The sequence below is a fragment of the Artemia sp. Qi Xiang Cuo genome, chromosome 4 (genome assembly GCF_049724085.1).
Source record: "Artemia sp. Qi Xiang Cuo chromosome 4, ASM4972408v1, whole genome shotgun sequence".
Taxonomy (NCBI): domain Eukaryota; kingdom Metazoa; phylum Arthropoda; class Branchiopoda; order Anostraca; family Artemiidae; genus Artemia; species Artemia sp. Qi Xiang Cuo.
The window spans coordinates 9,738,188-9,766,107 of NC_142797.1; the positions used below are offsets into that span (position 1 = coordinate 9,738,188).

The 27,920-nt window shown below is 36.8% G+C and overlaps 1 protein-coding gene and 1 non-coding gene across 5 annotated transcripts in view; both read right to left on the bottom strand.

Moving 5' to 3' along the window:
• Positions 1-27,920, bottom strand: part of glu (structural maintenance of chromosomes 4-like protein gluon) — a 93,753-nt gene that overhangs the window by 9,855 nt on the left and 55,978 nt on the right. For all 4 annotated transcript variants that reach the window (XM_089088076.1, XM_089088073.1, XM_089088074.1 and 1 more), the window contains exon 8: positions 12,485-12,688. In XM_089088076.1, coding sequence (XP_088944202.1) covers positions 12,485-12,688 — 204 coding nt within the window. The remainder of the gene's footprint in view (positions 1-12,484; positions 12,689-27,920) is intronic.
• TRNAK-CUU (transfer RNA lysine (anticodon CUU)) lies at positions 246-318 on the bottom strand. The gene has a single exon. It is a non-coding gene; the product is annotated as a tRNA-Lys (tRNA).

Genomic DNA, 27,920 nt, shown 5'->3' on the forward strand with positions numbered 1-27,920 from the left:
TTTTTTTATAGCATATTCAAACATTATCGAATTCAAATTTTTGGGAATAAACTTATTCTTTTCAACTCTACTCGTCCAAAAATGAAACTTAGAGCTATTATCCAATTGTATACAGATTTCCGATATTCTTCGTCTTGTTTACCTGTTTTGAAGTTTTGACAAATTGCCACTCATTGCCTGCTCTTTCAAGTATCAGAAACATAGAAAACAACCTTAAAATGAGAAATTTTCAGTTTAAAAAATTACGCCCAACGTGGGGCTCGAACCCACGACCCTGAGATTAAGAGTCTCATGCTCTACCGACTGAGCTAGCCAGGCTTATGCAGTATTTGTGAATAAATATTATATGATTATTATGAATCATTTTATATTTTGGATCTATCATGACGGCGTCATATATTTGTATTAATTTAAAAAACGTTCCACAGAATAAGTTTTCAAAGAAAAGTAAAGAGCTATATTAATTCAAAAATGGGCAAAAATAGAGTCAAATAATCTTCCAAGAGTAAAACTACCACAAATCACTATCAACAATTAAATTAAACTCAAAACGAATAGAAATTATAATAAATTGCCGAGTCAAACTCAAAACGAGCCAAAATTAAAATTAATAGGGCTGACAACCCCCAGGCCTTCTCAAGATCATAACTCAGGGTTTACCTAAAAAAAAAAAATAAAAATAATAAATTATCGTGGATTGTCAGTTCAATTTGCCTATACTGATATTTATTCCTTAAAATAAAAATGGGTAAAAAAAACTGAGGGAAAAAATTTATTTAATTATTTAAGTAAAAAAAGTGAAAAAATTTAAACTTATTTTGTTTTCATTAAAGCGCAAATTATGTTCTGGTCTTGAGAAGCCATGGAGGTTATCAGCCCAACTAATGTTGATTTTTCCTTGTTTCGTGTTTGACTCGGCTATTTATTCTAATTTCTGTTCATTTTGAGTTTCGTTTATTTATTGATAGTGATTTGTGGTAGTTTTACACTTGGAAGATTACTTGACTTCATTTCTGCCCATTTTTGGCTTAATGGAGCTCTTTAATTTTCTTTGAAAGACTTGTCTTGTGGAAAAAGGTTTTTTTAAATTAAATGCTGTTCTTTTTTTACTGACATAGTCATTTTCATGGGAAAAAAATATTCTATATCTTTTCGTTTTTTTTTCTTTACAAATCCATAGTTTGGCATAATTGTGGGGGCTTGACATGCCCAATATCCCTAAAGACATAGTTCCTGGACTGTTGTACTATGCTGAACAAAATAGTTGTCTCAAAGTTTTGACTAGATGTGTTTGGGAAATAAATCGGCTTGAGAGACGGGCTGATTTCCCTCCAATCTCTTTTTACTCTTAGAATTGACCCTAGAACTTTTATTTTGAATTTGAAAACCTGTATCTATACAGATTTTCCTTTAATTGGAACGCCCCCTAAACACTTCCTAGAAGATTCACCTAATACTTTAAGCGTCATTAGTTACAGTAACTGTAGTTGTAGTACTAAAAGTGTACACATCGTGCTTTCTGGCTAGTTCAGAATCCTCCACAACTTACTCTTAAAGATCTAACTTAATAATATAAATTGTTCTCGGGATATTGCTTTGTCACCTTTTAGAAAGTTCACAGCTCATAGTTTGTTTTGATTCAGTTCAACGTCCGCCTAAATATTTCTTATATTTGATTACTGAATATATTGTTATATTCTCTTTGCACTATTGGCTACAAAATGGCTGTCTCACAATTTCGATCGAATGTGTTTGGGGAAAAGAGGATATCAGGGAGAGGGGGGGGGCCGATTTTCGCTCCATCACGCTTGACTCTTAAAATAAAACTAGAAGTATGTATTTCCAATCAAATGAGCCTCCTCTAAAGTTCACAAGACCACCTCTTCATAAAAAGCTTACATCCCTCCGGGGCATAACTTAAAATCCTTATCCCCATACTTAGGGGGGTTGTGCCAACCCCAAAGGCCGTGTTATGAGATCTCTGGGATATTTTTGAGCACATGGATATCTTAGAATTTCTATCGGATGCATTGGGGGAAAATATGACGTGGGGGAGGGGGGTAAATTTGACTCTTAAAAATGGATCTTCAACTTCCGATTTCCAATCCAATGAGCCCCTCCGAAGTGTATACGACCCCCGTTTCCATAAGAACTTTAAATGTCCTCGGGGCATACCTTACAACTCTTGCCCTGAGGACCATGAGTGGGTTCTCATCCTCAAAGACATAATTTATGGACTTTTAAACTACGTCAAACAAAATAACTATCTCGAGATCTTGACTGGAAGTGTTTGGAGAAATGATGGGCGTGAGGGAGTGGTTGCCCCCCAATCACTTTTGACTATTAAAGAAGGAACTAGCCCTTTCAATTACCAACCGACTTAGCCCTTTTCGAAGTTTCTACGACAACAAATGGCCATCTTAAAATTTCTATCAGATGCGTTTCTTGAAAATACGACGTGTGTGTGTGTGTGTGGGGGGGGGGGGGGCTATTTGCTTTCTCATCACTTTGAATCTTAAAAAGAGCACTACTAACTTCTGATTACCAATCCAATGAGCCCTCTTTGAAGTTTATACGACCACCATTTCTATAAAAAACCTTATATGTCCCCAGGGCGTAGCTCACAACCCTTGACCTGAGGGCTATATGGAGGGGGGGGGGGAGTTATCCTCTAAGACATAATTTCTGGACCTTTCAACTACACTAAACAAAATGGCTATCCCAAAATTTATGACTGAATATATTTGGGGAAATGATTGGTGTATGGGGAGGGGGCTGGGTGACCTCCAATAACTTTTGACTCTTAAAAAAGGCCAGTAGAACTTCTGATTACCAATCAAATGAGCCCCCTTCCTATAAAAACCTTAGATCCCCACAGGGAATAACTTACAACCCTTGCTCTGAGGTTTGTGTGGGGGGGGGGGGGGTATTATCAAAGTCATCATTTCCGGACCTTAAAACTAAACGGAACAAAATGCCTATCTCAAAATTTTGATTGGATGTGTTTGGGGAAGGGATTGACGTGGGGGAGGGGGAGCTGGCTGCCCTCCATGAGCTCTTTTAAAGTTCCAATGACATTTCTTTCTATAAGAAGTGCCCTGGTATAAAAAATAACAATATATTGTGCCCACATCGCTCTTTACTTAGGCAGCGCTATCGCGGTGCCCAAGATCTTTTGTCTTGAGATTTCAATTACGCAGCAATGGAAGTGCTAATTAGGCCAGGTAAGCCCCCCCCCTAAAATTTCAGTCCATGGGCACCCATGGATCCTATGCCAAGCATTACCTTTTTATAACGAATTTTGTAATACCAGGTATCTTAGAATTGCCTGTATTAAAAAGCATAGTATATATTAAACACGTAACCTAAACCTAACCTAACCTAGGTACCTTTTTTTGCCCCCCCCCCCATTCCAGAAAACTAAAGTTTAAATATTGTTCACGGAGTGAGAAACCCCTGTTTGCCTAGCGAGACAAAAGAATTGTCTTGTTAAAGTTGTCGCTTGACTAGTTTTTCGCGATCCAAAGGGGTTTTAGGCTCTTTTTACTGCAATTATAAAAGTGCAGTGCTTCATTCAACAGCCTACCCCCCCCCCCCTGACTGATCACCATTTTTAACCTTTCTTTGATTTTAATTTTCATTTTGTTATTTTCTTTCCTCTCTGAGTTTCTTCTGACTGATCACTATACAGCCCGCCATGTATATTCACGTCGCATTTAGAATACCTCAACTCTTTTCTTCCTGCCGATCGATTAGCGTTCGTCGCTAAGTCGCGCTAATCAAAAATTTAAGTTTAAATGTATACAGTGGACTGTATATTTATTCATCAAGGGGGTTGGGGAGGGGTAAAGCAAAACAGTGTGCTTTTAGAAATAAGATAAGTAAGCATTTATGATTGTTTCAAGGTAGTTTTAGGAATTTGTGGTAGCCATTTTCTAATAAAGAACAGTGTCGATTTAAGAGCCCCCTTTAGGGCTCAAAATCAAGTATACAGCAGAAGTGATTAGTATATTTGAAATAGAAAAAAAAGACGCAAAAAGTGGTGGCTTCATCGTTTGCCCAGCTAAGTAATGTAAAAACCTCAAAATTTACCGAATTCAGCAATTTTTTGCAAAGACCATCCTCTTTTAAACTAGCTACAATGACAACATAATTCTTACTACCTTCTCATCAGAAAAAAAACTCTAAATTGTTAACTAGAACAATTGTTATGCATGCTTTCAGTTCAAATACATCTTATCCCTCCGCCCTCTAATTTTTGGATATAGCCCTAGGATAAAAACTAAGTTTTTTGATTTTGTTAGTTGTTTTTGTTTCCTTTTTTTTCAAATCGGCATAATGAACCAACTCTTGATGAGAAATAAGTAAAAAATAATTCAAACCAACAAAACCATGCAAAAACTCGGCGGAGATGCATCACCGATAAGGAAAAATAAAATATTTAGTTACTATATAAAAATCACAAAATAGTAGATTACGATAAAGAAGGAAAAACAAATAGCAAATGAACTTAACACGCAACGCCAAATGTTAACTTAAAAAAAAAAAAAAAAAAAAAAAAAAAAAAAACACACACACAATAGACACAAGGAATTAAGGAACCAAGAAAACGAAAAAAATAGAACAAGAATTCACTAGTATTACGACGCTTTATGTATTTTCTTTTCTAGGTTGTTAAGTAAAGTCGATGGGGCATCGATATTACAATAGATATTAATGAGGTATCAATTCCGTATTCGTTGGAAGACTTGCATAAGAGACTCGGCATATTTGAAGTAACTAAAATTAGAGGTGAGAAAATCCACACATATGAAATATCAGAGGAGCACGCCCTGTATACAGTGCAGATCCAGGGGACGGTTATAGGGGTACTTACCTCCCTAGAAGGTCAGAAAATGCATCAGTTACAGGGTTGGAAGGGCAAAAAATGCTTAAAGGGGAGTCAAATTTCATCAGTAAGCTCCAAAACATTAATTCTGCATCCGCCCCTACCTGTGTGTGTAACCAAAGAAGAAGAAAAAAATTACTTTGCATTGAGGCAGGCAACTGCTCAAGGAGGCTATGGCAATCGACGTCTTATGCCTTTTTTCCCTTTAGCTTATCAAATAAATTCTCTCTTCTTTTATTCGAAGATTTTGCAACCCAACCTCCAAGGAATTAAAATAAGGTTTATTCGTTATGAAACACACACACAATAAAGCACAATACTCCCCCCCCCCCGTCCCAAAGGCTGCTTGGCCTAAAAAAGAAGGGGAAAGACATATGAACCACTTACTAAAAGTGGTATTCATTTACTCAGTATTCATTTAGCTCTTGCCAAGACAAGACGTGTTGTGAATTGCCTTCCTAGATAAACCGGTTTAACGCAGACTATGACTGCTGCAAGCGATAATGACAGGTATGTTTATTCGCCTGTTTTGAACTTTATCCAAGTGAATTTTGAAGCGGGAATTGACGACGATATCATCGTGAGTCATGCGGTTGATTTTTTCGAGAATTTGGCTGTTTCAACTGCAAAGATTGAACTTAATTCAGCTACAGTTCCAGATGACTGTTGTCCTAAGCGCGTTGGCAATAAAGCAATTACAAACAATATCAGAGATATGATTGATTTAATCCGGAAATGTGATTCTGAGAACATAACTATTCCTATTTATGTGATCCGACTTCCAACGGAAGTTCCTACCATACCGGCTGTAGCATATTCACGATTAGCAACCAAGATTATTAAAATTGGCCGAACTCTAGAAGCTATTGGTTCTAAACTCACAAATTATGATATGAATATCCCGGCATTACCTACTGTCCCTGCGAATGATAATCTAGCCACAGTTGTTATCTCGAATGTGCCTAAGGTTTTGAATAACCCAGCAAATCGTAGAGAGGTAATTGAAAAGATCTCTGGTCATGAAGCAATTAGCAGCATACGGTCATCTAACGATAAACTTGTTGTAAGAATCGATAATGTGGCCGTAAATGATTTTTGCAAGCCTGTGCCCTCAGTTTTAGCGAACTCTGAGGCTAAACTTATCGAAAAGAAATATTTTGGGCTATTAAAGGGTATAGGCACTGATTACGATATCTCTCGCCTTACTGAATACCCTGGAGTCTCTGACGTAACAAGGCTTGGTACTTTCCATGTACTCAGAATTTCATTTGTAGATGTTGCAACTAAGATCAATGCCATTAAAACTGGATTGAAAGTTGATTATGAAATTTCGCGCATTTTTGAGTATCTTCAGATCCCGGGTTGTTGCCATAGATGCCGTTCTCCTGACCACGTAGTTGCCAATTGCAGAAGCCCAGTTGTGAAATGATCCCGATGCTCCAATCCCCACGAATCATCAAAGGACTTTCCCTGTCAGTTGTCCCCTAAATGCACTAACTGTGGTGGAGACCATGTGTCATATAGTTTGCGATGTCCCAAGTTGTGTGCTATTGCTACCAAAGGTATTGCCAAATGATATCTTTGCCTATCTCTATTTGTTCTTTTAATATTAATGGGACCAAAGATATGACATTTGTTTTGATAATATTCTTGATACATTTGATGTAGTCCTTTTTCAAGAACATTTATTGCCGGCTGTGAGCGTAAATTTCCTTCGACGTAGCCCCAGCCACATTGTTTTTTCTACAAATGCCCGAAGAGCTCGTGGTCGTCCCTCCGGTGGGTTGGCTTGCGTGCTGAATCGGAAACACTCTTCCCTTTCCCCACAGTGTTACGGATCTGATGATATTTATTTAGCCGTCAGGATTGGTGATCTTGTACTAGTCAATGTTTATTTGCCGCATAATAAGAATAATCTTGCGTCATTCACCCATTATGTTAAAGCGTGCAAAAAATTGAAAAATTTGGTATCGGGTATTGAGAAACTTGGTTATGATTGGCTACTAATGGGTGACATAAACTGTGATATGACAATGTCCTCCCCCCCGATCCCATTCACTGCTCGAGTGCCTCCCACTTGGTTTCTGGATTCTGACAAAAGATCTTCCATTTGCTTACATACATGCCAGTGGCTCCCGGTCTAACCTTGACCACTGTGTATGCTCTGCTGGTGTTACAACTTCAACTGTCCACATTGATGAAGATGAAAGAGATTATGACCACATACCCATATCTCTGTGTGTGTCAGTCACATCTAAACTAGTAATAAATGCTCCCCAATCCGTAGAAAAAAAGTGGTTTCAACGGCGAAATTGGAATCTTTGTGATTGGCCTCTATATGGCCACGCTTGCAAGCCTGCTGAGTACCATTAATGTGCCTTATAACCTCCTCTGTTGCGGAGTTACCTCACCCAGTGCTCGTTTGCAATTGAATACGTATTATCATCAAATCATTTTATGTTTGAAAAAAACCGAACAAGTAGCTGTCCCAATTCGGTCCAACACGCAAAAGTTTGTTTGGAATTATGACCCTCTTTTGAAAAAAGTGAAAAATCAGGCCAAGCTATGGTTACGTATTTGGATTTCGTGTGGGCGTCCCTCTCGTGGTACTGTTTTTGATATTAAACGTAAAACGAAAACGGCTTATAAAAGACAACTGCGGTCCGTCCGTGAAGCTGGAGTTAATTTTCCAAACAGTTCGAAAGAGTGGAAGTTTGTGACGAATTCTTCTAAGTTTACTGATTATAAGAGTGATAATATTCCGCAATCAGCTTGGATCCAACATTATTCTAATATTTTTTCCCGTGTTAATTTCGCTGTACATAGCCGATATTCCCAACTCCTTGCTAAGTGCCTTCCCGAAAAAATGCAACAAAAGCACGTCCCTCCTGTGTCAGCTGAGATAATAACTGATTCGATCAGGTGGCTGAAGTCTCAGTCTATTGATATTGATGGTATAAGTGTTTTTCATTTACGGAAAGATTCTCGGGAACTTGTAAAACATTTGCGGCTACTTTTTCAAATGTGTCTTTGCTGTTCTTTAGTGCCTGATAGTTTCCTATGTGGTACTGTTACCTCAATTGTAAAGAGAGGAAAAGACGTAAATAAATGTGATTCTTATAGGCCTAGTACTGTCGCCTGCAATATTAGCAAACTTTTTGAATATGTGCTTTTTCCTTATATTATTGATTTTCCTAATTATGATGCTAATCAGTTTGGATGTAGAAAGGGGATATCTTGTCAACATGCACACCGGGTTCTTACTCTCCTGTTTAAGGATGCACAAACGAAAGGTCAATCATTACATATGTGCTTTAGACATATCTAAAGCTTTCGACAGTGTTGTGCATTCTCAGGCATTTTATTCTTTACATCAGCTTGGTATAAACCCATCGATTATTTCTCTGCTACGTTTTTGGTATTCGAATTCATATGTGAGATTGAAATCGAATGGATGTGCTTTTGGAAATATTCCTGTTAAATGCGGGGTTAGGCAAGGAGGAGTTCTTTCGCCTCATATTTTTAATTCTTGTATTTCGAGTGTGATTAATAAGATTCCCTTCAGTTTTTTTTTTTTGGTTTTTCGGAAGTGTCTTATTTAGCATATGCTGATGACCTCCTCCTGGTTAGTCGTTACAAAAGGAGGCTTGAACGGAATGTTAGCATGGTTGGATCTATGCTTAGTGAAATAGGCCTATTATTAAATACTTTGAAATGTGAATATTTATTCTTTAACGCTGTTAATCCCCCTGCTACTCCCCTTGTTTGCAACACCTTTATGGTACCTAGTGTCCCTGTTATCAAATGGCTTGGTATTTCCATATGTGAATCCGTAGGAAGCATCCGGCGTAAATTTATTTGTGATTCGAAGGATAAGCTTAAAGCTGGTTATGCGAAAATAGTTGCAAACCGTGGACGTTTTAATAGGCATGGTCTTGCTAAACTCTACTGTAGTTTCTGTGACCATGCGATTTTATCTGCTTCTGGGCTGTATCCGCTTTTTACTAAGCATGATCTGAAACAAATGAAGGTTAATTACTTTAGATACTGCAAGTTCCTATTATATTTGCCACTTCCTCTGCGCACTGGGCACCTTGTTGGTTGTTGTGGTGCAACAGCAATTCTGTCCTCGCTTTAAACGGTACAAGCGAAGATCAGTCAGGATGCTTGTTTTCGGTTGGGCCCACATCACAGTCTTATCCGTTTTTTTATTAGTGATTATATTTGTGGTTAGATTGTCGTTGTTCTTTTTCTTTTTTTGTTTGTATTACTCCACTATTTTACATTTATTGTACAGTGGGTTAAAAATAAAATAATAATAATAAATAAAAGAGAAAGTCCCTTACAGAGAAAAATAACATAGAATACAAACATCAAAATTAAATAGATTTGATGAATAGATTAAGTAGACTACAATAAATCCAGCGCAAAAGAGAGAAAAAAATAAAGAAATAACTTCAAAGAGGCCATATTTTTTTTAGCAACTTTTTTGAACAGCCTAAGAGTGGTAACTTCGAGCTGATTCAGGCATCATGTTCCACACAGTATGACTCACCGTTGCAGGATTGAAGTCTGATCTTGCAGAGCGAGTAAAGGAAATTTGAAGTTTTTTTTGTATTACGAAGATATTAATTATTTGGATAAAAGGTAAAAGACGGTGGAGCACTTTGGGGCTGGGTGAGGTCACCAGGGTGAGAAAATATAAAACATACAAACAAAAGTAATATATAATTTCTATGTATATAGCTAGCACCGAAATAAAGATTAATGAATAGAGCCCAAGTGTCAGCATTCGCACAGAGTATTCACAAATGTCAAAAATGTGGAGCGACAGACCAAGACAGAAAACCTGACGGTATGATAAACGCCCTACTGCTTGAATTGTTTATTCACTGACGCATTATAGAACTGTTCTTTTTTTCGTTAGTTGATTTCAACTTAGTGTGAGACAAGACAAAGAGAAGTGACAGAGTAGACGGAAAATATATAATTTGGACTATATATTTACAAATTAAGGGGGTGAGGGGTAGGGGTAAAGTATTTGGACAGTGTGAAGTTAGACAACAATTCTTACTACATAATATGCAGAATAATTGTACCTACTACATTTTGAATGTAGACCCGCTATTCTTAACCCCTCCCCCCCCCCTAATGTGCAAATATATAGCCCAAATTTACTTATAAAGTATTATATTTTTATCTTATTTTGGTATATTTCATTAGGATTGAGTATCAGAGAAACATATTAGAATAACATTAGGTAGGTGCGTATCATGGTTGCAGTGGTAGCTGGAACTTAGTGAAGAGCGAATAACAGCCCATAGTAACCAAAAGTTAAAAACTGCGTTTTGAAAAAAAAACTGCCTAGTGAAAAAAAATGCTACTTGACACTGACTCAGGAATGGTAACTATTATTTCGGTTCGTCTTAAAAGTAAAAGTTTATTGCGAAAAGAAATTTATGGTGATTTCTAAAAAAAGCCTGAAACCCCTCAAAAATAACGTCAAATCAAAATGAAAAGTGTACCATTGCCATCAGCATGGTTGAAAACCTCGTTCAGGGAAATTACAGTCCCCCTCCTGGGACAACAAGGAAAATCCCTTTTTTGCATTGGTAGCACTAATCTGTCTCCCTTCGTTTTCTGTTTTTTCAGCAGGCCTATCAGGTTACCAGAACATCATAGAGAGAGGCTTAAATGGCTCATTCAAAAGCTATTTCTTATATTTACGTGCTTTTTAAAAATTCCGTCATCTGCAAGTGCCATTTGGCACTAAAATGGCACTTTTTGTGCCATGTTTCAAGGGGTGACGCTAGCAGGCTACCAGAATATCGTAGATAGATTTTTTACAGCTCATATAAAAGATATGGCTCATATCTATGCTTTTCCTATAAATTCCACCATCTGCAAGTTCCAAATCGTAGGGTACTAAAAACAGCACTTTTGGTGCCATGTCTCAAGTGGAAATGCTGGGGCTATTGGGCTAGCAGAACTTTTAAGAGTTATGTTTAATGGCTCATATGAAAGCTACTGCTAATATCTACGTGCTTTTTATTAATTCTACCCTTCGTAAGTACAAATAGCACTGAAAACAACACTTTTGGTGCCACTTCTTAAGTGAAAAGGCTCTGGAGTACGAAACAAGTACTGTTGTAATAGTTATGTTCCAGAACCCTTAACTGGAGGTTTACAAGAGCCCCTCCCGTACACTCCCCCTCCCAGCCCCCTTAGTAAGTTTAATAAATCGTCTGGTCACCAGTAAGCTACTGCAACGTTAGCAGGCTACCACACCATAATAGATACATGTTTAATGGCTCAATTATAAGCTATTGCTTATGTTTACTTGGTTTTTACAAATTCTACCATTTATTAGATTTCACAGATGTCAATGTTAGCTAGTTTCTTGGGACAATTTGCAATGAACTCTTTATCATGGTTGAAGCATTAGCTGCGAACCACAACCCATAGTAACTAAATGTTAAAAACGTTAAAACGGTCTTTTTTCTTCTTTTTTCCAGGGTTAGCGGGTTACTAGAACATCATAGAGATGCTTAATAGCTCATTCAAAAGCTGTTTCTCATATGTACATAGTTTATATAAATTCCGCCATCTGCAAGTGCCATATGGCACGAAAAAAGAAACTTTTTATCCCATTTCTCAAGGGGTAGGGCAGGCGGGCTACCAGAACATCGTGGATAGATTTTTGATAGCTCATATAAAAAATATTGTTCAAACCTACGTTTTCCATATAAATTCCACCATCTGGAAGTTCCAAACCGCATTAAAATCGACACGTTTTATGACAGCTTTTAAGTGGAAAAGCTGGGGCTTTTGGGCTACTAAAACTTTTCAGAGTCATGTTTATTAGCTCATTTGAAAACTTTTATTCACATCTACGTGCTTTTTATCAAATCTACCATTCTTAAGGGAGATATAGCACTGGAAACAACACTTTGGGGCCACTTCTTAAGTTGAAAATCTTTATTAGGACTATAGAATAGCTTTAGAATTCGTATCATAGCTTGAAATTCACTGTTGTATGGACAGAAATAACGGGATTTCCAGAGTTCATATTATATCTTGATGTTCATTTCAATATTGTTATTATTTGATTCATTTCAATTCACTATTGTTATTATAGCTGGCGAGACCAAAATGCTACCTGATAAATCAATCCAATATTTCTGTATACTGAAAGTTACTGATGTCACAACTGGTGTAGTACTATAAAAAACTTTAAAGATTAGTCTATTGTTGTCAGGCTGCATACTCACTTTTGACTCCCAAACCAATATTCCCGTTTTTTATACTTGACTTTTTGTGTTTTCATTAAAGCGCTAGGTTTCTATAATCGTAGAAACATAGGGAAACATAATTAGTTGGTTTATCTGTACTAGTTTCATTGATATATGTTATAGATAGGCTGTGAAGTAATAATTTTTGTCCGTTTTAAGTTTCAACTTCGCTCTTTACTTCCCTCCGAAAACTTTTCTTTTTTTTAAATTACTATCATACAAGTACCGCCCCGACCTTTCTTACATACCTGAGTACCAGTATTTTCTTGAGATTTAATTGCATATCTTATGCATTAAAACTTACCTGACAAATTAGAAATATTTTTCCAAGACTTTTTCGGTGGGCGAACTGTGAACACAATGCCTTCTGTAAATGGATCGAGGCTGTCAACCAGCTCTAATTCGGCGTCTCCCCCAAGAGTGATCATCTGGTACATCTCTTTTAGCTTCCGTGTTATTATCCCAAAACCATCCATAAATTCGTCTAATCGCGCTTTCTTTAAATCATCTAAAATAAAATTTGTCATTTATTTATTTTATTTATTATTTTATTATATGTCATTTATTTTAAAGAGCTGCTAAAATGTCCGATCCCCATTGCAAAAGAGTGGAGAAAATTGTTGGAGAGTATAACAAGGTCGTCCGCAGACACAATTCCAGAGGGAGTGTCATATGTGTAAAATATTTTTTCGTCAGAAATTTGTCATGTTGTATTCGAATTTAATTTTATGCATAAATGTCGCTAGTAACAGAAAATACCAGTATCTTACAAAGCGGGTTCGCTGTTGTAACTTGTTCATAGCTAGAAATATATTTTATAATGTGTACTTAGTTTATACTTACTATAACTATGCTTAGTTCATAGTCATCAGAAATAATTCTTAGAAATAACTAGTTCTGAATTCATTTTGCCTGGGCTGGGTTCCAATTTTTCCCGTTTCTAAGTTGTAGGAGCTATTTGAACTTTTTCAAAAACCGTTATATAAAGTGGAAACTAAGACAAACATATACGTGTCTTAAAAATTTTGAAACAAAACTGGGAGTCAGTGTTCGTAATGACAGAAACCTCCATCGGAACTTGTCCAGTTTTTGGTTACATCGGGCTCCACGTTAGTACAAAACAAAGGTGAATGAAAAATCAGCTAAAAGAATATGGCACCTAACAGCTTAAGGTGTGGTTGTCTTTGGGAATTAATATATTGTTAATGCAATGAAAAAGCTTTGATCAAGTAGTTTTTGCTTATTTATTTTCACGATTTAACATGGCAACACAGATGGAAATGTGGTACTACCCCACAAGCTTCATAATTTCGAAATAACCAACAGAAAAATCTTAGAAAATCGTTGTTTTCAGGAATGAATAGGCCTAAGAACAGTGGCTTAATTTCATAAAAATCCGGGGGGAGGGGCAAAGTTGGATCCAATTTTTTCCAAATTAAGGGAAAATGACGGTGAAAACTGAAAAATGAGCAATATAGTAACAAAAAACGTAAAGATCTACTAAAGAAAACTGACCCATTTCTGTGGAGACTTGAATTATGCAAGCTTATCTTAGTTTTGACAAGACTTTTGGAGAAATTATATTTCACCTAGAGGGGGGGGACTAGGATATGGGGGGGGGGGAATTGGGGTCTAGAACAGGCAGTTGTCCCTCTGCCCCATAACAATTTACGCCCCTTCCAAAGAAGGGTCCAGGGTCCAAAACATCTTTTTCTAGGTCCAAAGTACTTTAAGTTTTTCATACGGAAGAACTTCTGCACGGGATGGCCTACATAGATTTGTTTGTTCTAGCCTGCCAAGCGTCAATACATCAAAAATCAATTTTATGAGGTTTATGAGAACTGATCCTGGTCTTGTGATCTCCAGATCACGAGACGAGAATTTATGAAACGATCCTTGCCATGAAGAGAAAATATGTGCGTAGAATTTTTGCCTGTGTCACGGTGATTTACCCGCGGCTTAAGAGATGTATACATAAATGCGGCATCAATTAACACCTTACTGTTATAGAATCCAAAGTGCCCTCAGCAAGCTTTAAAAACATCAAGTCTCTAAAAGTTTGGCAAGTTGGTCTTGTCGCTGCAAAAATATTAGCGTTTTTCTATGGTTAAAAAAAATTCAAATGTGGCATTTTTGGGTCAGAAACCTAACCTTTTGAGACTTTTAACCTAGTAGTCAGTATTGAAAGTATCCCCCTCCCTCTCTCCCCACTGCCAAAGAAAATGCGACTGACAGTAATGTCTGATATTTCGAGATGCCAAGCACAGAAAATCGAATAAATCCATGTTCTTAATCAAACGAAAAGAAGACTTAATGTCCACAAGCAATCTAGCCTTTGCTTCTTGTCTTGAAATTGTATATTTTATTTTATTATTCGGTTGAAATATATTCAATTTGACCGAAATCTCAAAACTTATCCACACCAAAAATTAAAAGTATTTCTCTGTTATACTCCCAAGCATTGTCTTTATTTCACCATGAATTTAGGTTTTGTCATGTTCGGAATAGTTTTTTAATGGGAAACTTGTTCTATTATAAATCAGACAAATGTCAATATGATGTTTTTCAAGACATAATTGGACATAATCCGGGCTTAAATTTCCCATCTGTTTGGTACAAATATTTTGTTGCTGTGGCAATCCTGATTGCAAGTTTATGATTTTGCCTGATTCACACGCAGGTAAAAAATACCCAAACATGAAGCTGAGGGGTCGCTCTAACTCAGGAATCATGTAAGTAGTAAGTTATATAAAGCTTAAGAAGGGACATGAAAAGGTACAAGAAAAACCCTCTATATATTGAGAAGGGACATTGAATTGCACAAGAAAAACCCTCTATATATTGAGAAGGGACATTGAATTGCGCAAGAAAAACCCACGCCTTTGACACTATATTTACACGTGGGCATTTTTAAAGTTGGCAAGGTATAATGTGGTCAAACATGTTTTGAGAGTAATGTCATAATTATACAAATTAAGCACTGTTTTTTTTTTCCCGTTTTTTAAGAACCAATCATAGACATTGGTGCTTGCTCAATATACGCTAACTCGAGTAGTGATTGGTTAAAAATAAAAGGACTGGTTTTTTATTCGTCCTTGAAATTTCGTATAAAATGGCCATTCGTTAGGATTTAATTTTCATTATGATTTGATATATTCTAGATAATACACCAAATATTATTTATTTTAGAGCAATTGATCCGTCATTTTTCAGTGTGAGTACAGATTACTGAATTTTTTAATGTAATTCCAGATAAAAATCAATTTGCAAAAAAATTGAAATTTCGGTGGGACGTAGCCCCCCTCCCCTCCAAAAATACAAACCCTAAAAAAGGATGAGTATACTAGCTAGAAAACGCGAAGTATGCTATTTTTTTCCATTTAAATAAAATCTCTCATCCCCCCCTCCTTTGTTTACGATTGTAATTGTTTTGAAATAGTTCTTTTCGTTCAAAAAAATGTGATTTTCCCCTTCATGCTTTTAAAATGAGCTTTCTTTATCGGCTTAAATAGAACCATCTGTCTTACAAGAAACGGTCACTTTTGGAGATCAGGCTTAGCACGCTCATGTTATCACAGAGATTAAAACCACATGTGTTTATAATTACAGAAAAGGGTTCTTTTTGGAACCAAACTTCAAACGTGTCGTATCTGAAAACAAAAGCTTGGTGATTAAGACGGGCTTTGTCTAATTCTAGGCAGAAACTCAGAATTGATAGGGAGCAAGATGGAACGATGCCACATTCTATGTGTTTTTATCTTTACTTGGTGGTCATTCAAAAAGCAATGATTTCTGTTAAATAAATAATTCTTGTACCTTTTCAAATAGCTTTACGGGGTTTGAGAGACTCTGTTGTCTTATTCCGTGTGATTTTTTCTTTACTTGGTGGTCATTCAAAAAGCGATGATTTCTGTTAAATAAATAATTCTTATAACTTTTAAAATAGCTTTACGCGGTTTGAAAGACTCTCTTGTTTTATTCCGTGTGATTTTTTCTTTACTTGGTGGTCATTCAAAAAGCGAGGATTTATATTAAATAAATAATTTATATATCTTTTAAAATAGCTTTACGGGGTTTCAGAGAGTCTGTTGTCTTATTCCGTGTGATTTTTTCTTTACTTGATGGTCACTCAAAAAGTGATAACTACTGTTAAATCAATATTTATTGTACCTTTTAAAATACCTTAAGGTGGTTTGAGATAATCTGTTGCGTTTTTCTGTGTGTTTTTTTTCTTTACTTGATGATACTTTAAAAAGTGAGGATTTATGTCAAATAAATAATTCTTGTACATTTTAAAATAGCTTTACGGGGTTTGAGAGACTGTTGTCTTATTTCGTGTGATTTTTTCTTTACTTGGTGGTCATTCAAAAAGCGATGATTTCTGTTAAATAGATAATTCTTGTACCTTTTAAAATAGCTTTACGGGGTTTGAGAGACTCTATTGTCTTATTCTGTGTGATTTTTTCTTTACTTGGTGGTCATTCATAAAGCGAGGATTTCTGTTAAATAAATAATTCTTGTACCTTTTAAAATAGCTTTAGGGGGTTTGAGAGACTCTGTTGTTTTATTCTGTGTTTTTTTTTATTTAATTGGTGGTCATTCAAAAAGAGAGGATTCCTGTTAAATAAATAATTCTTGTACCTTTTAAAATAGCTTTACGGGGTTTGAGAGACTCTGTTGTCTTATTCCGTGTGATTTTTTCTTTACTTGGTGGTCATTCAAAAAGCGATGATTTCTGTTAAATAAATAATTCTTGTATCTTTTAAAATAGCTTTAGGGGGTTTGAGAGACTCTGTTGTTTTATTCTGTTTTATTCTAAAGTGCTAAGGCATAGAGTGCTACAAACACCAGAATAAACTTTAGTGGGCAATTTATCTGTAAAAGAGGGCTTATTATTTCCTTACTAAATTTTTCTTCTTTTTTAAGGATGTGGAGGCGGATTCATACAATTACTCTTCCCCCGAAAAGACACCAAGATGGGGTGATATCATATCGATGCAAGCTGCAGGACCATCCATCATCAGATACACTAGCTCCATTACAAGTTCTCCGGACCAGCCAGGAGCCTCTCAAGCCAGTGTCAGCTCTGCACAAACCTCTGCAACCTGGCAGAAAATTCAAGAGGGAATGGATAGATTCTCATAATGCATCAGCCTCATCTAGTCAAGATCGGGAGGACACACCCCTTCATGCTTTGCCAGGGGTTTCAGGAATACAAGTGCAGTCTGAATGTGTAAATGTATGTATTTTACCTCTACCTTATACGTAATTATTTACTTAAAAAAAAATGCTAGGAGGAATTGAGTTTTGTGGATGGGTTGTTGGGGAAAAATGGTACGTGTTGAATATTCGTATAAACATACGACTAAGAAAAATGCTACACTGTAAGTAAGACTATTGTGTTTTTCTGAACTTTCTGTGGATGGAGTAACTATTTACTTTAAAAAATTCTAGGAGGAATTGAGTTTTGTGGATGGTAAGGAAAAATGGTACGTGTTAAATATTCAGGTAAATATACGACTAAGAAACGCTTCACTATAGATAAGGCTATTATATTTTTCTGAACTTTCTGTGGCGGGGGTAACTATTTGCTTTAAAAAATTCTAGGAGGAATTGAGTTTTGTTAATGGGTGGTTGGGAAAAATGGTACGTGTTAAATATTCGGATAAACATATGAGTATAAAAATAATTCACTATAGATAAGGCTATTACATTTTTCTGGACTTTTTGTGGCGGGGGTAACTATTTAGTTAAAATAGTGCTAGGAGTAATTGAGTTTTGTGGGTGGTACGTAAAAAGGTTGCGTGTTAAATATTCGTATAAACAAACTTCTAAGTAACGCTTCACTATTAATAATGCTATTGTATTTTTCTGGACTTTCAGTGGGAGGGGGTAGCTATTTAGCTTAAAAAATTCTAGAAGGAATTGAGTTTTGTGAATGGGTGGTTGGGAAAAATGGTACGTGTTAAATATTCGGGTAAACATACGACTAAGAAACGCTTCACTATAAATAAGGCTATTACATCTTTCTGAACTTTCTGTGTCGGGGGTAACTATTTAGTTTAAATAATTCTAGGAGGAATTGAGTTTTGTGGGTGGTACGGAAAAATGGGTCGTGTTAAATATTCGGGTAAACAAACGACTAAGAAACACTTCACTATAGATAAGGCTATAATGTTTTTTTTAACTGTCTGTGGGAGGCGGGGGGTAACTATTTAGTTTAAATACTTCAAGGAGGAATTGAGTTTTGTGCCTGGTGTGGAAAAATGGTAGGTGTTAAATATTCAGGTAAACATACGACTAGAAATGAACATGATTTTTCAACTTTATGAAATAATGCTTATTTCACATAGAAAATACACCTTTTTTCTATAGATTAATGAAATAGCAGCGCCATTGAGTCATGAAACATCAACATTTACTGGACCTGAACCAATTCTAGCACCATCAATGGAGTTCAGAGACGAACCTTCATTAGTTCTAGACAACATGGAGTGGCATAGGGGTTTTCTTAATGATTGTTTTGGGGGCATGGCCAGCCTAGACGACTTAAATTGTGACACTGACATGTTGGAGGACCCGGAGTGGGCAGATAGATTTATGCGTGAGCATTTAGGGGATGTTACTAGTGCATCTGAACCGGGTCCTCACAGAGAAATCCCATCACAGGACAATACAGGCTGGCTCGATCAGCTGTCCCCAAACACCTTGGAATACGTACTAACAGGCCTAGGGGACTTCATGCCACCTCCAACCATTGCAATTGAACAGACTGGGGGTGGTGCTATTGACAACTCTATGTCACCCCCCACCATTCCGCTGAATGATATACCTAGTGCTAGTAATAGTAGTAATAGTAATACAGCAACAACACAAGTATCCCATCTTCCAGATTTTTTTCTGTCCAACTCTGCCTTGCACCAAACAAAGGTACACAGCGCCAAATTCGGTGACCCCTTCAACTCTCTAGTGTGGGTGGACATAATACCAGAACCCTCGGCTATTACAAATTTATATACTAATAATATACGATCCTTTCTTTAACAACATTTTGGGGCGTGGGGGTGGGGGTCAGTTTAAAAGCATCAATAGCACTAAAAATGTTTTTTTAAATGAAAATGCGAACGAGCTGTATTCGAAATACTTGCACACAGAGATGTTGGCAAGTCGCCCGCATTTATCAAATTACGGGGAGGGTTTTCTAAATTGGGCTCATAGTATTCAAAGTAAGTGGGAAAATTATAATGAGGGGGGTAGTGGATCTGTGGTTTTATATATTGAAAGTTTAAATGTTAATATTTCTAGGTTTAAAAAGGATTTTATTTTAAGAGGTGGGCATAGGGATAGGGCAATTGAATTAAAATAACATTCAGGTTTAGGGGGATGTAAGGGGATACAACGAATCTCTTTCAATACGAGGTTACAGTGTTTCAAGTATGCATTTTTAATTGCCGCCTACAGACCTCTGCGCCAAGATTCAACTAAGAAAAAGTTGGATAAATTGGCAGTTAATGGGAGGGAGGGTTCAAAACTATCCATACTATATTTTAATTTTTTAAATGGTCATTGGTCCATGGCACTGAAAGGCATAGAAAATTTTCTAGCAAGCTAAAGCACATTTAAAGATTGGTGTCACGTTGTTACAGCATGAAGCCGAATTTGAGGAGGGACAGCGTTCCGATAAGAAGGGTGTATTATTTCCAGTGCAGGCTCCTTCAATTGAATCAGTAGAACATTGGGTGTGGCTTCTATACACTTCACCCACAGAACCCGATTCAATTGGTCATTTTTATCCAATTACCGATATTAGTCGGGTTCTAAGGGACGGTAAAAATCGGAATGTACGTTATTACTGTCCAACATTTCTCGCAAGATTTCGGACTGACTTAAAGTCAAAATATCACATGAAACACTGTAAACGTCATGGATGTAAAGCTGTGGAGACGGTAGGCAGAGATAGAGCGATCTTACGTTTTAAAAATTTTCAGAATACGCTCTTTCAGAGCAATAAGATCGCTTTGGACTGCGAAGCTAAACTGACAGACGTGTACGATCCGTCAAATCCAAATCATGTTAAAATACATGAAGCTAGAGGGATCTCTTACGCTCACGCGCAACGAGATTCCAATTATACCATGCAAGTGCTGGATGTAGTTGAGATGTTGTGTGACGGTGAAGACTGCATGCGCTCGGCATTGGTCAGTCTAATCAAAACAGCGAACGGTGCAATTTCGCGCCTTCGTTACACAAACTATCCTATGTTCCTATCATCAGATGACAGTTTGGCCATCTAAAATCGTAAAATTTGTGGGGTTTGCAAGGGAGAATTTGATGATAGTTTTGGGAATGGGGGGAGGAGAAAGGTGATCGACCATGATAATTTGTTGCATGAAATTACATCGGGAGGGAGTAACTTTAGGGGGGTAGCAAATCAGTCATGGAATTTAAACGTTAGACAGCAATATTTCGTACCTGTTTTTATACACAATTCCAATTACGACTTAAAGTTTGTTCTACCGGCGTTGGCCCGCATTGCCAAGGGTGGAGTTGTAGATGACGCATAGATAGAAGTTTCTTTTTCATATAATATCATAACCAAATCATCGGAAAAGCTACTGCTGATAGAATTCATGTGGAAAACAGTTGAAAAGGGTAACACGTTACGGAATAAAATCCGTTTTTTAGACTCATTCAGCTTCTTCCCCAAATCTTTAAGTCAATTGAATCAGGTACAGAAAAGTGATAATTTTGATAGCTTCCCCCTCCTAACACAGTGCGTCCCCGATGATGAAATGTATGATTTATTAACGTGTAATGGCATTTATTCATATGATTTTTACATCTCTGGCTCGAGGATAAATGAGGTATCACTTTCGCCCATTGAAGCTTTTTACAAGTCTTGGACTGAGAGTCAATGTATCACTAGCGAGTACAAAATCTCTATTTGGGTACGGGCAAAGGACAAGTGCAAAAAAGAGTAATATTTTTTAATACTTCGCCTAACCGTAGATTTTCCCACTCTTTTTGGTAATGGATACAAAATACGGCTACCAGATACGCGGAATCTGTGTTTGAGGTAGAGTATTATTTTTCCACTCCCCATCTGGTGAGGGACTTGATGCTTAAAAGCAGCAAAGAAGAAATAGGTCTGATCGCCGATGTGGTTCAGCATTTGTCTGTAGAGAGATCAATGAGGGGTGGGTATGTTTTCACGGGGATCGTATCGTGAAACTGATCCGACTGGACAGCACACCGATGAAAAGTCGGACGCAGTTTTTTTGGATATGAACTCTCTTTACCCATCGGCAATGTCTCACTACTGTTTGCCGTGTGGCAATTATAAATGGCTTGACAATCTGTGTGCTTCTAATTTACCCGGCATTGCTAGTGTTGAGGAGAATGGGGCACAGGGATGGTTTTTTGAAATTGACGGTGAAATACCGATGGAAATCAATGACTCGATGAAAGACTTTGTTTTTCCGTGCATAAATAGACCAGTGGGTAGGGACTCTCAGAGCCCCTATAACTTATCATTATTAAAGGACGGTAGTAGGCACTGGGAACCTTCAAGACAATAACTAATTGCCGATCTCAACCCGAAACAGAATATCGTTTTTTATCACGTGCTATTGATATAGATGGTGCCAAATGGTTTAAAGGTCACACAGATATATAAAACACTCCAGTTTAATCAAAAGCCCTACATGAAAACTTTTATTGAAAATTTTGACTGTAAGAATTCACAAGCAAAGACGGTGGTTGAGAATGAAATTTAGAACCTCATTTTAAACTCAGCCTTCGGTAAAATTTGTGAAAGTATACGAAACAGAAGTCGATGTGACATTGTAACCAACCCCGTAGATTTGTGCTCGAATCAATGCGGATCCAAAATTCACTTCGTTCACAATCATAGACTCTAATATGGAGCTCATAAACCATAAGAGAAGAAATACGTTATTAATTAAAAATATTGCAGGCGAAAGTGTAATAGATGAAGCATCTAAGAAGCCCCAGTTGTCATTTTATTTTAATGTAAAAAACGCATTGTAGACGAGTGAGGGACAAGCTCAAGTCTATTACGAGGACATTGAATCACTCCTGTTAAAGTCAAAACTGAAAATCTATTGAATGATTTGGAAAATGGCGAGTACATTAGCTCACGAATGGACTACACTAACTGGGAAGAATCCCTCTACCCAGAGCTAGTCAAACGCCAGTCCCCAAATCAATTGTTAATGCTAAAATCTGAAACGGGTAGCGATCTGATATCCAGTGGTATTTTTCCTGGTCCGAAGGTATACTGTGTGGAAACGCACAACAAGGACATAAAATAAGTTTTCAAGGGGGTACCTACGCACTTAGTAAAAAATAATTTCGACATGAGTGTGTATAGAAACTCTGTGGAACATAGTTTATTGCCAAGAGCGAAAGTCATGGCGATTCGCTCTTTACAATTTAAAAACTAAGCAGTTAGAGTTGATAAAAACGCCATGTCGGCCACAACGGAACAAGTCTATGTACTTGAGGATGGTGTGAAGGTACTACCACCCGGTCATTATTTAATTTCAGACCGATTTGAATGTATAGAGTACAGAAAACAACTCGGTCTAGAAAAATTAACTTAAATTCATTAAAAAAAAAGTATAAATTGGGTGGGAGGATTTTTTGGGTAATGGTTTTGTTTTAATTCTTTTTTCTTTATCATAATCAATTTTCAATGTGTGTGTGTGTGTGTGCAAAGTCGAGAGATTTTAACTATTTAATGCCCCCGGCCCGGGCCCGCCGCAGCGGGCCCCCCGCTTCCCGGCCCGCCGCAGCGCCCCCCCCCCCGGCCGCCGAGGCGGCCGCCCCCGGGGTGGGATCCCAAACTAAATGTTGTAAATAAAAGTGTTTGATATTATTTTAAGTGCATTATTCAATAAATGTTGTATTTTTTCTATAAATAAATAAACAAAAAAAAGTTTATTTATTTAAGTGTTTTTTCTAGTACCTATGTAAATGTTGTATTTTTTATCATTAATAAATTAAAAAAGTGTTGTTACTTTTTTATGCATCTAATAAAAGAAAATATGATCCTTAATTCGTCTTCTTCTTCTTCTTCTTGAAGAGAGTAGTAGTAGGGATATTAGGTCGACAATGGACAGCTATAGCCCACAGTTGCTTTGCTAGGGTAACTGCTGAAGAGGAATTTCAGCTATTCAAAACACCACTCAGATAGCTTCTTCGTGGGCTGCCAATGTCAGTAAATACAAAGCTCCTGACCAGAATGATCAAAAATTGCGGTAAATGGCTTGCGGAAAGGCTGAAAAAAATCTACTATTGTTACAGTATTTTGCAGGAGTCATACGATAAAATAAAAGCAATTTCCACGACGGGATTGGTGCTAATACAATTCAAACAGGGACTAGATGTAGTGACCATTAGCGAATCAAAGTCTTGGCTTATTATTGACGATCTGTCGGAATCTATATTGAACAATGATCCCCAGATACGCTACAGCTGCTCACTATTCGCTCTGATCATAAAAAGATGTTCATTACTCTGGTTTTACACACTCTCTTTCATCAGAGCAAATGTATACGAACACTTGCATTGAACTGCACCTACTATATGATCTACAGAGTTGTTCGTGATTCTAGCTCGCTAATAACTCTCAATAAACAAATCTATCCAGGTGCCCCCAAAATTTCTGCTCTCAGTATACAATCAGGCAACTAATAAACCCTACGGCTATATCCTATTGGTTCTTAATCAAAATAAACCCAAGGATTTGCGTGTATTCACAGATATTTTTGACAATGAAAAAACAGTATATCTCTCCGTGAACACTAAAAAGACATATTAGTTGCTGTCATGACTCTGAAGAAACTACATGAAAATAGACATCTGTTTTCAGTTCTAAGCACTTCAAAACCCTCGCTTAGGAAAGCCATACTCAAACATGGTATTGACAATGATTTCATTAGTCTAATATCCGAACTTTGTTTAAATTTGACCGAGGGCAATGTTCAACTGCCAGAAGTAGTTAAGCAACAGACAAAGCAAAATCGTTCCATTGTAAGTACATTGGCCTCTAAAAGGAAAGGAAAGAATTTTAAAAATAAAAGACTTCTTCAGGCGGGCGGTAGCTTTTTCACACTTTTACTGCCAATAATTGCAGGACTTGTAAACAGTTTTCACTAGAGAACGGCAAAACCCTATAAACTAATACCAATAAAACTCACCCTCTCATTTATTGAAAACTTTGTGAACAATCTGAGTAAATTCCTTTGCAATAAAAATATTGAGGAGGTTACAAAACTCATTTTACTTCAAGATACCCTTTGCTGAGTGGACACACATAAGCCCTATCGTGTGAAGACCACTGCTGCTGGTATTGGTCAAAAAAAAGAATCATCTCATCAGGATTCTGCTGGAACAGATTTGAAGAAGGAGTATTAGTATTATTTTTTGCTGAAATTTATAAATCTAAGCCCCCGCTATTTTCTTGAAAAAATAACACAAATTCTAGCTTTTCTCATAGAAAGCGATCAAGATCATATTCAAGTTGAGAGCAATGGGAAGTGGATTATAATTCAGGGCAAGAGCTATAATCTACTTGATTTATTTGATGATATGGTTATAAATCGTAAAGGACTTTTATCATTTGACGCTCATATGTACAACTTTCTAAATACATTAAACTTCTCCGAAAGCTTTATTAGCAATAAACAAATTCTTAAAACGATTAAATGAAAATGTATCACCATCAACAACAACATCATTAAAACATGATCATGAAGAAGAAGAAGAAGATTTTAAATCAAATTTAGAAAATACTAGCACACCTAGAGGAAACTTGACAATGATGGCGAGGAAATAGCGAAAACGTATCATGTCGCAATCGCCATCCACAACTAGTATACAAAAGGGTAGCGGACGTTACACAACGTGTTTACGTTCAAAATGGTTGAAGTTCTGAAAGGTGTTTATGAAAATATTGGTGAGGCGGGGAGTTTAAGTTCCCCCACCACTCTTTCCAAAGTCACTGGTGTTCACACTAAAAGTGCGCAAGACTATCTACAAAATGAATCAAGTTACACTCTGCATAGAAATCATAGACTTCGTGCTAGTCAATATTGAAAAAAAAGCCTTTTACCCATTGCATATAATGCAAGCAGATCTCTTGACTATAGAGGAGGTTCAAAGACGTCATAATACACCGTACAAGTACATTCTAGTTAAAATCAGTTTATATTCGTTATGCATATGCAATTCCTTTGCGATCAAAGAGAGGCATTGAAGTTGCTCAAGCCATTGAAAGTATTCTCGAACAGGATTCCTATAAAAAAATTCAAATGGATCGCGGTAGTGAATTTGTTAATCCCCATGTTGCAAAAGTACTAGCGAAATATAATACACTGCTCTATCATCGTCAGAGACCTATAAAGGCTGCATTGGCCGAACGATTGATAAGAACTATTTAGATATTAATTTCCAGAAATTGTACATTGAAAAATACATCGGGATTTATTCAGTATTTAGATAAAATAATGTTGATCTACATTAAAAGACCTCATCGATCATTTTTCAACTCAGCCCCAATGAAATTTCCTCATTCTGATCCTGATACAAATGACACCTTTCTTAAACAGTATTCCATTGAAACGATTGTCAAAAAGAAAAATAAATTCAATGTTGGTGATACTGTTCGAATTAATAGAACAACTAATGTTTTTGAAAAGCTGAATTACTTTTGGTCCACAGAACTATTTAAAGTGGCAAAAATCCTAGACACTAAACCCATAACTTATCGTCTGCGACATACCAAAGATGAAGAGATTCTCGGCGGCTTTTATGACTATGAACTACAAAAAGTTAAAAATAATAGTGAAATCTATCAAATTGAAAAGATATCAAAGACTCTTGCTCGCAGGGGAAGGAAACAGTTACTTTATCAGTGGCTAGGATAAAATTCCGATCTGGATTTTTGGATCGGTTTTGAAAGATATTGACAATTCCCAGTGATGTCTTTGTAACTTGTATGTCCAGTGTTTCTGATCCTCTCTACAACCACTTGAATACGACAAGTTATTTTTAGAAGAACCTGTCCCCCACCATCGAATTTAACAGTGCGTATGAATTTCCTCTTGTCGATTGTATTCTCAAAAATACCTATGACATCATGAGAAAGGATCGTGTGTATGATATAAAAGTTATACCATTCGATTGGACACTCTTTGTCGACTATGAATGGGTTGAAGCACTTCAATCTAGCGAATATGCACATGCCAAATTGAAATATATTGAATACGATAATATGATAGATTTGTGTCGTACAATAAATAGAAAAATCTTATATCGTAGGAATGCTACATTCAATTTTAATTATTCATTGGAACACGATAGGATTTACATTACCTCACCTGTTGACACTGAAATAATTATTCTCAATTATAATCTGAGAGACGTTCTTGGCTTTAAGCAGATAATGATCAATGGGAAAAATGCTGGCACTGTTTACGGGATGGTCAAGTTATTTTTGCTGATTATCCACCTGGTTTCACCTCGGACTCTTGCATATATCTCTATGTATCCTTTGTGGAGACATCGATAGTCGGTAATTCAAATGTCCCTCTCCTACGTGTTCTTGAACAAGAAAAAACTCGTGAACTTGTTCATCACTATAATATAAATCCTCTTCAGTGTGTTCCTATAAACACCTCGTATTTGGAACTCCACCAGTTAATGCTAAAAAGGGACTTTGGCAATCCTCTAGCAATAAAAAAAGGCTTAGTAGTGATTATAGTTTCTTTTCGACTCATCGTTGGCGATAGCACAATCACCTAAAATGAACAATAGGAGAATTCCATTTATCTGTCCCGATATAGATTGTTATGTTGCTGCTTTGAGTTCACATCAAATGGGTAAAGAATTGGACTAATACAAAGGGCATACTATAAAGTCTGGCTATGGTCTTGGTGGCTGTTTTACTAGACTATTACACTTTGCATTACCCCTCTACAACAAATAGGTCGTAGCTGCTGAGCACGCTTTTCTGCCGACACACCACAGGAATGGGGGTTAGGCAATGATTTCATTAAAAGTGTTAAAGAAAATATTACATGTTCGGTAGGAGCCGTCGGTGAGCAACTAAAATCTCGGCAAAATGAGGATGGATTGAAAAGGATGGATGCTTGCGTATCAGTCGTTTATCAGTCTCCACCCAGGTAATAGAAGAAAGAAATCCCCCAAGCCCCTAAGTACGAAAACAAGAACAACGAATTAGCTGAAGAAGAACAAGAAGAAGAAATAGATTGTTAGATCAACGAAGAGTTGTTTCCCTTAAAATGTCTGATCTCCCCCACAAAGACTCATATCCATCAATTACGTCCTCATTGAATCTATTCAATGCTGAAAATATTGATGTCAGTATCAAGTATGGCAACTATGATCAACTTCACCCCAAACAACCCCTCTCGAAAAACATTCAATTTGAAATATTTTCCAATTAAGACTATTTGATTGATTTGTCCTCGAAATTTATTGATTTAAATGTTTCGGTGAAGAAAAAGTCAGATAATAAAACTCCAACTGTTGCCGACGGTCTCTCCTACGAGATTTGTATTCTACACAATCTGTTCAAACAAATTAATGTATTTATTTATGGTACTTTGGTGAGCACTAGCAATAATTTATCCAGCAATGCAAGCTACATACAATTTATGATGATGACACCAAAAGCATACAAGGAGTTGAGA